At 37.4% G+C, this 16350-nt stretch overlaps 1 protein-coding gene across 1 annotated transcript in view; it reads right to left on the reverse strand.

Annotated features, from left to right (window-relative positions):
- Positions 1 to 16350, reverse strand: part of si:dkey-154p10.3 (zinc finger protein 2) — an 85330-nt gene that overhangs the window by 24305 nt on the left and 44675 nt on the right. Inside the window, exon 5 of the mRNA XM_039753327.1 lies at positions 3789 to 4037. Coding sequence (XP_039609261.1) covers positions 3789 to 4037 — 249 coding nt within the window. The remainder of the gene's footprint in view (positions 1 to 3788; positions 4038 to 16350) is intronic.

Below are 16350 nucleotides of genomic sequence, written 5' to 3' on the forward strand. Positions count from 1 at the left end.
TTCAGCCATTGTTCTGCATGTGAGTTGATGGCTGCCGCTAAATTGTTTGGTTGTTCAAGTGTACCGAAATGGCCAAATATTTTACACCTTTCGACAACCGCCAATGCCTCTTAAACATCTTAGATTCACAGGTGACGATTTCAGTAGTGGACACTTTGATGTTTATGAATGTTTAAACTCTCAAAAGCTGGATGTGATTTTATCGATGAAACCGGTTATGTGCTTACAACGCTTGACAGATGCCAAATGTCACTTCAACACAACAAATCCTGCAAATACTGTCGTAATTGAAACAAACCATGAAACTCAAACCGATTATGACAGCAGCAATCCAAGCTGTGAGATTTGAGACAAGATTATTGTTCACATGGCCAACTGTAAGTTACATGCTCAAGAGTAAGCTCAGCGCACAGCTTGGTCATGTTACAACCGGAGGGCCGAACTGACAACATGGTATACAAAGAGATCCTTAACAAATAATTATTGGTATATTTTCCCTCTGTTTAAAAAGGTTTCATTTTCTTCTTAATAAAAATTTTAATGCAGTACTTCACCGCTGCGAAGCGCAGGTATTTTGCTAGTAATAAAATATAACATAATAAAAATGTTGTTAACTATAATATATAATTAAATATTGTGCAATTAATTCATGAATGTAGTAAGCATTAATAACAGAACTGGACATCCAAATGATTCCCTCAACAGACACTGAAATTTCATTTTTATTAAACTAAAGTACCAGCTTCAGTGTTTTGAAATAAAGATGACATGCTACTAACTTCATACTTTCAGCCTCTAATACATAGGAAAAAAAATTTAAATAAAATTTCTATTATTTAAAAATGAAACTTTAGTATCAAAATTAAAAGATTATCTCAGTGACATTTTTAATTTTTATTCTTTGTTGCCCCCTAGTGGACATTATTATTAAACAAAATCAAAATTTAACCTAGCAGAAGCCTCTTAAAAAGAAATGTGTGAATTGATTTTTCTAAAAGCAAGTACAACATCAGAAGTTCTTGTTTGCTAGAAATTCACAAAAAAATGGAATTTTAATTTGAAAATGATACTTTTATCTGCATAGTGCCACTCTATAACTGCACATTGCATTTTTAATAAGTAACATGATAATTGATAGTTTCAGCTCAGACACCTAAATGAGACAAACAGGAAAACACTCAATGAGGAGACTATAAATCTGACATTATAATGTTTTAAAATATGTGTTTCTGTCACGGCAGGTTTTGTGGTAATTACATAGTGAATTACTATCAAGCATCAGATAGCAAAATGTGCATACACTATGCAACATGAAAAAATCCACTTAACCTGATCAATATCTGTGATGATTTTATAATCTCTGTTTATTAGGTTTTTCTTTGGAAATTTCTGTTTCACCCAACACACCATAGACATAAGTTAGGTTGGCCAGTAACTATAAATTGGCCCAGTATAAGTCAAAGTTTTGTGTGGAAATTTGCTTTGCAATGGATTTATACCACATATCAGTGCTACTTTGCAATGGATTTATGCCACATATCGGTGTTAGGTTGAAGTGAAGATTATCACTTAGTGCATCTTCAGAGAATGTTAAAATAGAACTTACCACACATAACTCTGCACTATGATTCTGGTATACCTTAAGTTAATGTATTGGTTATTGTGAAAAATGTACTCTTAGGAAACAAACAATATACCATACATAAATAGAAGGGTGGCAACAGTGGTGTAGTAGATAAACCTACCACATCAGAGATCCAGTGTCCTGGGTTTGAATCCCATGCATAGGTATTTTACATGTACAGTTTTCATGTTCTCTCCAAGTACTCAAGTTTTCTTTGCATATTCTCAAAGACATGCTGATTTGGCTAACTGGCCTCTGTGTTAGTATATGTGTGAGTGGGACCTGCAATGGACGTGCAGGGTGATGCCAGTGGTGCCTCACTGGTATTAAACTGGGATTAGCAGTTTGAGCATGTTGTATTGTGAGAAGTCAAGCAAAATGACACCTTTTATTGGCTAACTAAAAATATTACAATATGCAAGCTTTTAAGGTAATTCAGGCCCCTTCTTCAGGCAAGATATAACGTTATAAAGGTAAACAAAGGTGTTACAGTATTTGTTTGTATTAAAAAAAACTGAAATTATATACCTAAATAGGTATTTTTATATCTTCTTCAGCAGAAAAGAAAATAATCTGTCATAAACAATAAGACATGAAAAACTGAAATTCATTACTACCCAATTAACACCCATGTGGTGTTTACTGTGATACATGTGCTTAATACACTGAACCACACTTGCCATAAGGTTTGAAAACTGCTTCTCTGTTATTGACTAGCTTCTTTTTTCATTGATTTCTTACTGCAAGTTTGCTTTCTTTCCCATCCCTTCTTTATCCTTTCTGTTATAAGGATTAGTCTATCCAGTTTAAAAAAGCTAAACAGATTCGAAATGTGCACAGCTGACTGTTCTTTGCTTTTAGTTCTGCCATCCAAAACCAACCTTACAATTTTTTACAAAATGTCAAAAGAAGCTTCAGTTAATTAACTACCCACCATTTAGTATACTGTATACTTAACTGCCTTTCCTATGTGTTTGATGACTTTACAGAAAGTTAGCACTCCATGTCTCCTAAAACTTTCTTCTATATTTTAAATCATGTTTTAACTAGTTTTGTTTTATCCATTATTTTGGGAAAACCATACCCTCCCTGTTTTACATTAAGGGCCATTTATACTCAGATGCAGATAGCTGCAGAAAGCTGCAGACATTGTCATGCACAGAGGATGAGCACACTGGTCTGTTTATAGTGCAAGCATTCAGTGCATGGGACTAAGAGGATACTGCATAGTTCTGCGTAGTTGCAGAATCCCATGGCTTTCACCAAAAGTCTTTTCTTTACCTTTACATATCGATCTTGTAGCCATTTCCTTTTATGTCTGCACAAACTTTTATCTTTGTGCAGGATCTTGGCGATATCTCACTATGAATTTGTGCACATTTGACTATTTCTGTGTGCTTTTAATGTTGAATTGAATTGGTGTGGATAGCAATGAATCATTTCACACAAATGTTTCTTGAGTGAGCCTATGTTTTCATGTCTAGCACAAGTGCAATCAATGCACAAAGAGAGCATAGGACACAAAATTTTTGAAGTCAACGTTAAGTCTAAGTGGGCTTTACTCTAGTTGATCAATAACTGACTAAAGTATGTATGCCCATTCCTCCATTCTCTGAATCCAGTTCTAGTGGAGCAAGGCTCTAGATCCTACCCTGGCAGCAAAATGTTCAAAAGAGGAAGCAGCCGATTATATTTTTATGAAGACAAAAAGTCTGTTTACTTTATTTAGACAAATATAATCCAAGACTATAAACATTTTCATTTAGTGTTAAGCATCCTTTCTGAAATACTTATAAATATTTAAAGATACAGCCTACAAAGGTGTATATAGACATATTCAACTGTTACTGTTAACTATCATTGTGTATTTGTATAAAGTGCTTATTTTAAATCATAAACAACCTTAGAAAAACTACTAAAATTATATCAACTTCAAATGCGTACTGAAATAAGCAACTTCAGAAAATTAATTAAATTAATATAAACTAATTTACTCCCAAATCAAACTTAGTACCTTGTTTGGGAAATCCAATGAAGCTCATTTTTGACTTAAAATTTTATGTTTTTATCCCAATAAAATATAAAGACTAAAAAGTATATTTGTGACAGTATATTGATTTTATATTGATTAGCTTGCAATAAAAAAAGTGGAGCAAGAACATACCTGCTGCATAGGTGACACATTACATCTTTTTCTAAGTTTCCTCTCTTGTGTGATCCTGAGCCTAGACATGGTCTGCCTTCTTCAGAGATCTTGAAAATGCTTCTTCTTTTAATCTTTTTCATTCTCACTTGATGCTCTTGACTGTTGTGCAAATCCAGTTGATGTTGATTTTGAAAAATGCTTGAGCACATTGGGCAATGATACTGACTAGGGTTCTTGAAAGGCACTGTTTGGTCTTCAATATCAACTCTGTAACAGGCAAAAGAAACCTGAATGAGTGATTCTTGGGGGCAATTTCATATTATGAATAATTCCTGATAAAAAAAAAATTACTAGTTATTTACACTATAACTAGATGCAAATTATTACATTTTTTTTAGAGTTTCAATAGTTCACTGTTTTGATTGTGAAGCTGTACTGGAAGCTGTATTAGATGCAGAATTTGGTTGAACCAGTTTTTTCATCAAAAGAAGATTAAGGATTGAAGGGAGAACTATCGGGTCATATAACTAGCAAAACATAAAACAACCTAAGCATAAAGGAAAACATTGAATTTCAAGAATTCTAAGGACACTAATCTGTATTTAAGAATATAAAGGTGGTTTATAATATTCAAATATCTATGAATTTTAATATGTCTGTTTTCCTGGTCAGTGACCCACAGACAACGCCCAAATCAATGGGCACAATGAAGTACCAAGAAACAGAGATGATTCAAATATACTGCAGGGTACAATCTGAATAGTCACTTGACCTAGCAAGTCTTGGAACTGTAAGTGGAATTGGGATCAACTAATAGAAACATGGAGAGAAAACACAAACACAACACAAAGGTCATCACTGCTGCAGATAAAACCAGAGAAGCAGAAAAAGTTACTTTATGGGTGTTTGGAATTAAAACAGGTCACTAAGTTGCTGCCAATAGTCCTCTTTTAAAGTGAATTGATTGATGAAGACAGGCAGATCAGAAATTAAAAAAAATGATGGAAATCATGAAATATTTTTAAGGACAAAACTTTAAAATGATGCATTGGTTGTTAACTGTGACCTAATAAAGATAACCTGCAAAACAGCTTAAAAGTCTAATGCAAGTTATTACCGCATGTTCTTTTCTATCAAAAGGAGAAATCTGCTATGTCCAAAAGTATAGACGGATAAAAGTTTTAAGAGTACTTTATTTTCAAAGCATGACATTTGGGCATACCCAACCTACTTGCTGCAGGAATGTAAGTAAAATAAATACAAAGAGTAATAAGTTGTCACTGCAGTGTAAGTCTTCTTCAACAAACAAAATTGACACCCTCAGAAACAAAGTTTACCTCAACTCTAGCCTGAATGATGCATTGTGCTTTATAGACCATATGTGAAGTGTTCTACAGCTGTCAAAACAAATGTAAGTGCAAAAAGTAGAAATACCTTGCTTCACAGTTATACACATTATATTGTACATAAGTTATTGCATGTATTTAATATTAAATTGATATGCAATTTGAAAACTTTGGCAGATTATGTGAAATGTAATGTATGAAAACATATCAAGTAACCAAATATGCAACCATCCACTATTACGTCTTAGATCCATTTAATACAGTTTAGAGTCTAAAATCAGACGAGATTGGGTGCGTTCACACTGGTGTGGCCGTAATCCTAAGACTTATCTTGCTCAACTGAAAAAATCTTATCTCACCACTTTTAAGTCAGTGGATAACTAATTATAATTATATTATAACTAGATAATTATATTATCTAAAATTGGAAAAATATAATTCTCTCTTAGAGGATCTGTACAAAACTTTTTCAAAACCTGGCAGGATCTGAATTTAATAATAGTAGAAATATGTAAATAAATAAATAAATACAGTTAGGTCCATAAATATTTGGACAGAGACAACTTTTTTCTAATTTTGGTTCTGTACGTTACCACAATGAATTTTAAATGAAACAACTCAGATGCAGTTGAAGTTCAGACTTTAAGCTTTAATTCAGTGGGTTGAACAAAAAGATTGCATAAAAATGTGAGGGAACTAAAGGATTTTTTTAACACAATGCCTTTATTTCAGGGGCTCAAAAGTAATTGGACAAATTAAATAACTGGAAATAAAATGTTCCTTTCTAATACTTGGTTGAAAACCCTTTGCTGGCAATGACAGCCTGAAGTCTTGAACTCATGGACATCACCAGATGCTGGGTTTCCTCCTTTTTAATGCTCTGCCAGGCCTTTACTGCAGCGGCTTTCAGTTACTGTTTTTTTGTGGACCTTTGAGTTTTGAGTATGAGTCAATTGTCCAATTACTTTTGAGCCCCTGAAATGAAGGGATTGTGTTAAAACAAATACTTTAGTTCCCTCACATTTTTATGCAATCTTTTTCTTCAACCAACTGAATAAAAGCTGAAAGTCTGCACTTCGGCTGCATCTGAGCTGTTTCATTTAAAATTCATTGTGGTAATGTACAGAACCAAAATTAGAGAAAAGTTGTCTCTGTCCAAATATTTATGGACCTAACTGTATTTATTTATTTATTTACATATTTTTACTATTATTAAATTACTACTCTGCTGACCTAGACCTCTTACTCATGGGTGGGGGTCGATTTGTTTCAAACCAGTTTTGTTAAACTTGACTTGCATATTTGGAATATTTTTTGATTTCAATAAAATAAAATATATAAAAAAACACAGTTCAGAGTCATAGGTATAACAGCTTTATAAAGGACATCAAAATATTATTACATTTCTTTAAATTAAACTGCCAAAAGAACTTTTTCATTCAACAACAAAAATTAATACTTGACAAACTGTAATTTTACAGCACTAATTTAAATGCAGACTAACAAACACTAACTTAACAGAATCTATTCACCTTAAAACATGATTTAGCTGTTCTTGGAAGTGAGGTGAGTATATCAGATGACCAATGAAAAATCCTATAACTCTGCCCAGAAGCACACAAGTTTTGAAAACTCTCAAATAAGCATATTGTAAAACAAGTTGCAATCCTTACATATTTGATTGTCAGTTAGTACCTTAACAAACTATCATTATATTCTACTTATGGAATTCACTCCAACAGCCCATGTGTAAATGTATCCATGTAGCCTGACATTCATCTAGAGTTAATTTTTTTTTTTTGGACCCTGTGTTCCAGCTATCCATAAACTGTACAGGACTAAGCACATAAAAGATAAGGATCAATAAATAGCTATAAAAAGACCTACAAAACTTGTATTAAATTTCATGTTAAAATAATTATTCAAAGCTTTACAATTTTTAAAGATGCTGCATAAGTAGTTGCCAGCACTATGAGGATAATGCTCTTTGATTTCTCCAGTTTCTTCAATACCATCCAGCCATCCCAGTGAACGGATGAGCTTAGAGATATCAAAGTGGATGAGCCTAAGGTGTCCAGGATAATGGATACGGATAATGGACACTGTGTTTCTGTACACCCCTGACTATAAATATAACACCAGGTCACGTCACTTGCAGAAATTCTCAGATGACTTTGAACTTATGGGGTATATAAATAAGGGGGATAAGACTTGTCTGCAAACCTAACATCTGCAAAACCAAGGAATTAGTTATTGACTTTCACAGCACCACACAGCCTCTTTGTCCGGTCACTCTTCAGGGAGTGGATGTAAAGGTAGTGCACTCCTACAAGTATTTAGGGGTCCATGTCAATGAAAAGCTGGACTTGTCTCATAACACAGGGGAACTATATAAGAAAGGTCATAGTAGGCTTCTTTTTCTTAGGAGACTGTGTTCTTTTAATATGGTTAATGATATTCTTCACAACTTCTAAAACTCTGTGATGATCAGTGTGATTTTCTATGCAGTGGTGGGCTGGGCTGGTAACATCATTTCAAGAGAGGCCCACCGAATCAACAAGCTAATAAAAAGGACAGGCTCAGTTGTGAGACACACTCTGGATCCGCAGGAAGTAGAAGCAAAGGAAAAAATTAAAACGATATTGAGCACTGAGTAATTTTGGCCAAGAAATTATTCAGTAAAAGCGAATCAAGAAATGCTACTGGGGCTACCTTATACTATTTATTTCTTGAGCTTCTCTAAAAAGGCAAATTTCCCCTTGGGCACAAATACAGTTCGTTTGTGCGCGTATGCGTGCGTGTGTGTGTTCTATCTATCTGTCTATCTATCTATGCTAAAACACTGTTGCATGTAAGAGTTCTAAATATAGTAAGAGGTTTAAATGATCATGTTTATGTGCAAGTAAGACTAAACACCTAGCCTATTAGTTAAAGATAAACAATAATACCATCAGCCACAACCTATTTCCACAAAAAGAGGTTTGTACAGCTAGAGTTCTATGAAGTGCCCCACAAAGAATGCAATCTCCATCAGGAAGCAATTCCACTATGAAGACTTCAACCATATCACTTCAACCACCACCATCACAAAGAAGTAAAGCATCTCATACACTCCTCTGTATGTGTTTGTATTACTTGCTTAAAGTAAATTCATCAACTGTAAATCTTATTAATAAAATGCACCTTATACAGTTATTTAATTAAAAATGTAAGTTTTAATGCAAGGTGAAATGATGTGTCTCTAAATTTCTTGTCTAAATTTTTTATCACTGTAATAAATCTTGCCCTTTAGATGTACTCTGACATAGAACTTCACTGACTTTTCATTTAAAAATAAGAATTAAGATGGAACTTACAGCACATAATGAAAACAGCTTTTTATTTCTGATCATCTTCATAAGAATTGACCTTGTGCAATGATTATAGTTCTGAAGTTGTTTAGAAAATTAGATACAAAGATATTAGGACACCAGGAGAATGTGAGGAATGCAGTAATATTTAAGATTGTTATTTGAAAAAGTACTTTGTACAGAACAGAAAACAGAGTTTGCAAATATTTATGTAGTTATACTTTAGCACACATAAAAGTACCCACAAATATATAAATGCACACTTAACCTAATTGATATGTGAGATGAAAACATACAAATGCTGTATGAAACATGTTGTGTTTTTTAAAATCTATCTTCTTACAAATATTGTATACATATGACCATCTTTACATATAGAACACATATAATTGTCCCACTGTAACCACTGCAAGACTACAGCTGCTGAAGGTTTCTAATTTTAAAACAACTTACTGCCAGTAGATGGTAGCAGCAAACCAAAATTGATTCATCGCATTCTGCCGTCAGGTTTTTGCTTGAAAAAAGTCTCTGACAATTTGCTGGGTTAACATACTTTGGGAATTTCCAAACCACCATTTTTTCTGAAATACACTTTATTTGTGAAGAAAGCTTTTGAACTAACATTGTTGGAAGAAAGAGTAGCATTAATTAGTATTTTATCATAACAGTATTTTGAAAATATAAATGTGGATAAAACACATTAAGATGTATCTTTTCCTCTTTTAAATTGACATGTAAATTTTGCAGTGCAATCCAAAGTGCTGCTTCTTATATGCAGGACTTTGAAAGCCTTATATGCAGGGCTTTGTAAGCACATCGGTTTATGTAGTTAAACTAAATTAACACTGCCTTTCTGCAAGGCTAACACATCCTTGAAATTCAGTCAATGGGCAAAGAATGATCCAATGTTTTCAAAAACCGATCTGTTTTTTTTTTTTTTATTTGTTTTTACTTCGCCCTAGAAGGTGGGGTAATCCTGAGCAAAAAGTAGCACATATACATCAAAACAGTTAGCAAACAATAGTGCCAAAGTTAACTAGTGATTCTAAATTTGTTCTGTGGGAGGTGTCAAACTCAAATCTTGGAGGGGTTGCACTGCCTGCCATGGTATTCAAAGCAGAAAAAAGCACATCAATGTTACTGGTATAGCAGAATGTGAACACTAAAATGACATATGATTAAATAACAGTCTTCATTAAGAGCTAAATATGATTGGAGTGAAAACTGCGCAACATGCAAAACCCAGGGAGCTCTGGGTGCTCCTAAATTGGGAGTATGTTGTTTAGCAGCACATGTAGGAATAGAACAGATTTTTGACAACTGAGAGTGATTAATGACACACTTTTAATATCTAGTTATTAAACAATATTTGGTTACATACATTCAGTCCAAATACACATGCTGTGAATCTGCAAACTTCATACAGGCACAGACCAGACTAGCAATCAAACCTCAACTCATGGCACTGTGTAATAATAATAATAATAATAATAATAATAATAATAATAATAATAATAATAATAACAACAATAATAATAATTTTACTTATATAAAACCATTCAAATGCTCAAAACACTTCAAAGATAGTCAAGGGAATATAACAGAAATAATAGCAAAGATGACATTGATAACACAGGATACAGACTAATATCAAACTTTAATAAATATTTGAAAGTCAAAGTTCTGAATTAGAATAAGAAAACAAAACTGTGGATGTAACAATAACCCAAAGTAATAAAGAACAATGAAGAGTATTTAATTATCAGTTTTACAGTGTCACTGGATGACATTGGCCATTTAATAGTTATGTATTTGCAGTTCAGTTCAGATCTCACAATCTGAGCCTGACCTCTGCGGCACTGCAAAATAAACAGACTAGACAAAGTTCCTATAATTTAATCAGCGATCAAAGCTAAGTTGATACATACATGAAGGAGGAAAACAAAGGTACTCCAACCTGTACTCACTGATATGCATCTGCCTTTATATGCTGCTATGCATTGTCATACATGTGCGCATGGGAGGCAGCTAAAGGGTCTAAATGACTGTAATTCCACGCCAGACCAGGGGGTGATGGAGTGTGCTGACCTTTTTTCTCACTTTCCTACAGATTTTTCATGGGAAATTCTGCCTGGCCCTTCTGATGATGTCACATTTGGTGTGGAACCTATGAACAAAGAGCCTTCCGCATCCGCCCTGGATGACCTCACTTCCTCTGCTGACCTTTAAAGCCGCCATATTTACCCTAACTCATCAGTTCTGTTTTGGACTCCATACTGAGCACATCATTGTGAACAATTTATTCTTTTGCAACCAGGAAATATTACATGGGTGGCTGCCCCAAACCTTTTTATGACTTTTGGATTGGGCTGGCCCAGATGAGGGAGGCGAAAGGGGCTTACTATGCTCTCTCAGAGGAGAGTGCCCTCCTCCCCACTAAGGCACAACCATTACCAACATGTGGGGTGCCCTAGATTGGAGATTTAACCCTTAGTGGCCAACCCAACAACAGATTCACACACTCTGGAATAAAGTAGGGACATGGCTAAAGCCATGGGACAACAGTCCCCAACAATAGTGCAGCAGGTGACCTGCTACCTGCTCTTCACACAGATCCCCAAGGGTTTTACCCAGCTGGTCTGGGGATGACAATTTAAAAATATAACAGAGATCATGGAGCTCATAGAAAAAGAACGAACGGCCTCACAGTCTTAGAGGGCATAACCGTCCCTTAGTCGAGCCCGGATGGATTACGTCCCAAAAAGCTGTTAGGTAAGCCGTTGTAAGCCAGAGCCTGTACCAGTGTCCCTAGATTTGCACGCACACAACCTACTTGGGGACGAGGAGGAATACAGGTGGAGCAGGGGGAGGGGTTGATGTGCTCTGATAAATCCTCTGGCGATTCCGCATACAGGAGTGATGATTGTAAATGGATATAAAATCGTGGCCTTGGTTTATTCCGGTAGCAACATTTCTATTGTAGCCCGCTGATATGTGCTTCTGCGACACTGGCTTAAAAAACGGACCAGTCTAACCTGTATCCATGGGGAAACCCGCCGATACAGGTCTGCCGCCTGTTTCACCAGCTGCGAAGGATCACTAGTGAAATTAGCCGTGGCGGTCCTTCCAAATCCATTGTTTGCAATGATACTGGGGCAGGACTGGTTGAAAATCAAAAGCGGATCAGCATTTACCACTCCTACATTAAAATTAGGCCTAGCCTTAGAAAAAGCATGTCAACCTGCCTCCAAGCAATTTAGAGGGAATAATGGAATGATGATTCATAAAAAATTCACTAAAAATGCAGTTGCTCTTGTTAATGGCCAGCACACGCATCAAGCCATGCCACAGGGTCCTCACTTTGTTTTAGAGAATGATGTGTTGTTTCGGGAAGCGGAGCATGATGGGGAGATGCAGAAGCTGTTGCTAGTTCCCCGAACCCTCCCATGGCAGGTCTGTGAATTAGTACACTCCCCTCTCCTAGGAGGTCATTTGGGCACTGTGAAAACTCCGATTTTATTGGCCGGGAATTAATGGTGAGGTTCGTTGCTTTTGCACATCTTGCCCAGAGTGTCAACTACAACAAATTCCTAGGAAGGACCATGCTCCTCTTGTTCCCAATTCCCTGATTGAAGTCCCATTTGAGAGAATCGGGGTCAACTTGGTAGGACCCCTAGAGCCCTCAGCCCGAGGACACAAATATACTCTGGTCCTCTTAGATTATGCTACCCGGTATCTGGAAGCTGTTCACTTGCACTCAGGTACTTCTAAAGCCATTGCAAACTAATCGGTAGGGATCTGTGCATGAGTTGGCATCCCTAAGGAAGTCCTGACGGACCAAGGGACACCATTCACCTTGGAGACTCTCTGGGAAATGGCCAAATTACTTAAAATTAAGCATCTAAAAACCATGGTGTATCATCCTCAAACCAACAGACTCGTAGAGAGGTTTAATCAGACTCTCAAACAGATGCTTCACAAGGTGGTCAGCGAGGATGGAAGGAACTGGGATCAGCTCCTCCCCCTTATGCTTTTTGCATATTGGGATGTACCACAAGTCACCATGGGGTTCTCACCTTTTGAATTATTATATGGACAATAACCCCAGGACATAATAGATATTTTAAAAGGGGTGGGAAGAACAGGCTCTTCTCTCCACCAACATATTACTTACTATATATCGTGCAGTTATGCGATAGATTTGGAAAAATTCTTCCCATACTAAAATGTCACATGGAAGAAGCACAAGCAGCACAGGTCCGATATTATGACCGAGGCACATCTCTCCGAGAATTCCACCCAGGAGATCGAGTCATGGTCCTAATCCCTACCTCCTTTTCTAAATTACTTGACCATTGGCATGTCCATATGACGTTAAGAAGAGGAAAGGAATCATTGACTATTTGGTGAAACAGCCCAATCGTCAACCAAGCGAGCAGGTTTATCATGTAAACCTGTTGAAACCGCGGAAGGACAGGGATCCCGATCCCTCCTCCGGCCAACCCCGCCCACCCTTTGCTCACAAAGAGAACCTTAACTTCGGCCCCAGACAACGATGGGAGCTGGAATCAGTCGTGCTGTCTGTCCCAGAGGTAGTGAGTGAAAAACCCAGAAGGACCTCTCTAATTGCACATGACATTGTGACAAAACCCAGGGTTATAGTTCAATTCAGATCAAGCGCAACTAGGAGTGATAGATGAAAGTTACAGTTCCTGGTCCAGCCCTATAGTCTTGGTCAGTAAGCCTGACAAAAGTTGGAGGTTCTGCAATGACTTCCATCAACTTAATCAAGTCTCCCAATTTAATTCCTATCCGATGCCCCGAGTGGACGACCTCCTCGAGAGGTTGAGACAGGCTAAATACCTGACCACACATGAGATGACAAAAAGGTATAGGCAAGTACCTTTAACAGACTCTGCAAAGACCGCATTTAGCACCTTTAGTGGACACTAGCAGTAACGTGTCTTGTTATTTAGATTACATGGGGCCCCAGCTACTTTCCAACATTTGGTGGATAAAGTACAATGACCTCATAGCTCATATAGTGCTGTCTACCTGGATGATGTCATCATCTATTCCAGCACATGGAAGGAACCCTTACAGTAGGTCTGAGCAGTATTACGGACACTGGGTGAGGCTGGACTTTGGATTCATCTAAAGAAATGCTTCTTTGGGTTAAAAAAAGCCAAATATTTGGGCTTCCTGGTGGGTCAGGGTACCGTGAAGCCACAGTGTTCCAAAATAGATGCCATTTTGAGACAGCCCTGTCCGCGAACCAAGAAGCAGGTCCAAGCATTTCTCGGATTAGTTGGGTACTACTACCGGTTTGTGCCTAGATTCTCAGAGAGAGCCCTTGACAGACTTAACAAAGAAGAGGGCCCCGAACTATGTGGTATGGTCCCATAAAACAGAGGCTGCATTTAGTGACCTAAAACAGGCCTTTAGTCAGCACCCATTTTAAGGGCACCTAACTTTTCTCTGACTTTTATCCTCCAGACGGACACTTCTGACACAGGCCTGGGAGCCTTGATGAGCCAGAACGTCAATGGTGTTGAACACCCCGTTATGCTCCTGTGTCAGAAACTGTTGGAACGAGAGACCAGGTATGCGGCGCTGGAGCGGGAGGCCTTGGTGATCAAATGGGCGATTACACAGCTGAGGTACTAACTCTTCTGTCGGGAGTTCACCCTTGTCACAGATCATGTACCATTACAGTGGATGGCCTTACACAAGAGAGACGAACCCACGGGTCACCAGTTGGTTTCTTGACCTGCAGTCTTATAGGTTTTCGCTCGTTCATCATTGAGGTTTTCTTCATGCCAATGCTGATGCTCTTTCTCGTGTTTACGACCTCTATAAAATCACACAGATTTTTATTTCATTAATTCATATTTTATTATCCTATGACTAACTTCTGCTCACAACGTAATATGGCTGTACATTGGACTTTGAATAATCTTAACAAATTCAAAGATCACCAGGTCAAGATATTATTAATGTAATAAATGTTGAATATTCAATATTGTAATTAGGAAGCTTAACTCACCAGCTAAACAAAAAATATATACAAATTGAATATAAAATGGGCAGTACAGTGAGTCACTGCAGCTGGTAACTCCTTCCATCTGATGTTTGTGCACTCTTATGGTATACAAGAGAACAGCAAACATGTGCCTGAGTAGCCTCTTCATATGCAGTAATATGTTTTAAATATAGATGACATCCCAGGTAAGAGCAAAGCATTTGCACTGCTAACCCTATGTGTTATAAATGCTTCCTTTTCTGATCCTTGCCCTTTATTTTTCACAATCACCAGCGACAGGCAAAGTGGGCGGAGTCACAGTAGTCACACTTATAAACAGTGCTGTAGATTTTGCTGTTTTTTTTAAATTCCTAAATTAGCTGTAGAAAATGAAATAAGAGAGCTGAATGTTGTAATATTGGCTTTTGCATTTAGATTTTTCTTAAATATCAAATCGTAAATTTAATACATTATCCAACACTAGTAAAAAGTGGGACTTAAAAGGATCGAACCAGTGTCTCCATATTAAGCTGCACTTCACTTCAACTGCTCTTTTTCACTTTGCTCCTGCTGCAAGACTCCACTTCTGTCTCTTTTACATCTACTAGCCAACCCGCAATCAGGCCGGTTTTTTAATAATTTTTAAGCACAGGGAGAAAATTTAACATTTGCAAAATCGGTAATGTAATAAATCAGCAAGAAAAGCAACATTGTAACAATGCACGGAACAAACCAATACACAATCGTCCGTGCGGCGTAGCGAGGTTGGAGGGGGGTGTGTACAGAGTGCAGGAGCATCAAAGAAGACGCATGTTTGTCGCGGATGCGAATTGTTGTATGTAGCGTGTACAACACTTTGCTATGCTGCACGCGGTCGTGCGTTGTAACCGAAAACTTGTTTTTTAAAGACTGCTCACTTCATTGTGTTTTAACCTCAGTTGTAAAGGAATGTTTTAATGATCCCATGGGATACCCCTCGCAAACAGTTTTACACGCTGCATATGGCGATTCACCTCCGCGAGAAACATGCCTCTATTAACAGTGAACGTGTGGGAGGGGGGTGTGTACAAAGGGTAGGGGCGAAAACAGTGGGAGCGTATGAGTCGCACTTAGTGGCAATTCCATGGTTTGCAGCCCGAATGGGGTTCAACGGCTTACCCATGCCTAGACACACGCTCAATCTCATGCATAATTATTTATTGAATGGTAAACACTTCTGGAAAGACACGGTTGTCTAAAACAGGTTAGTGTGAGAATACAACAGTAAGTGAATGAAAAGATGGAACTCTGGAGAGAGCAAAATACAACACAATAGTGAACACGCGGCATAACAAACACAGCATAATTATTTATTGATGGTTGAACACTTCTGGAAAGACACAGGGACACCCCTCGCAAACTGTTCTACATGCAGCATACAGCGATTCACATCTGCGACAAACAAACTGTTTTACACACTGCATACAGCGAATCACATCCGCGACATGATTTTTCCTAGATGGTCCTGTCGCGTCCACCGTCGCACTTGAAGCATACACACTGCCTGCTCATGTGCCCGGTCACAAGCCGCGTCCAGCCTCGTTCTCGAAGCATACACACCGCCTGGTAGGGTTGCCACCTGTCCTTTAAAATACGGAATCGTCCCGTATTTGAGAATGAAATTGTGCGTCCTGTTTTGAATCAATACGGGACGGGTTTTGTCCCTATTTTTTATCATTTTTTAAAGCAGCGCCTCATGCAAATCATCCACACACATTTTATGAAGATGCCTCCTTTCCTACTTTTGATTGGGTAATACTTGATGTCATCGTTAGTTTGATTGGTCTTTTTAACTGTCCAGTGAGGAGGGCGGGTCTTTTAAG

This window comes from Polypterus senegalus, chromosome 5 (genome assembly GCF_016835505.1).
Source record: "Polypterus senegalus isolate Bchr_013 chromosome 5, ASM1683550v1, whole genome shotgun sequence".
NCBI classification, from domain to species: Eukaryota; Metazoa; Chordata; class Cladistia; order Polypteriformes; family Polypteridae; genus Polypterus; species Polypterus senegalus.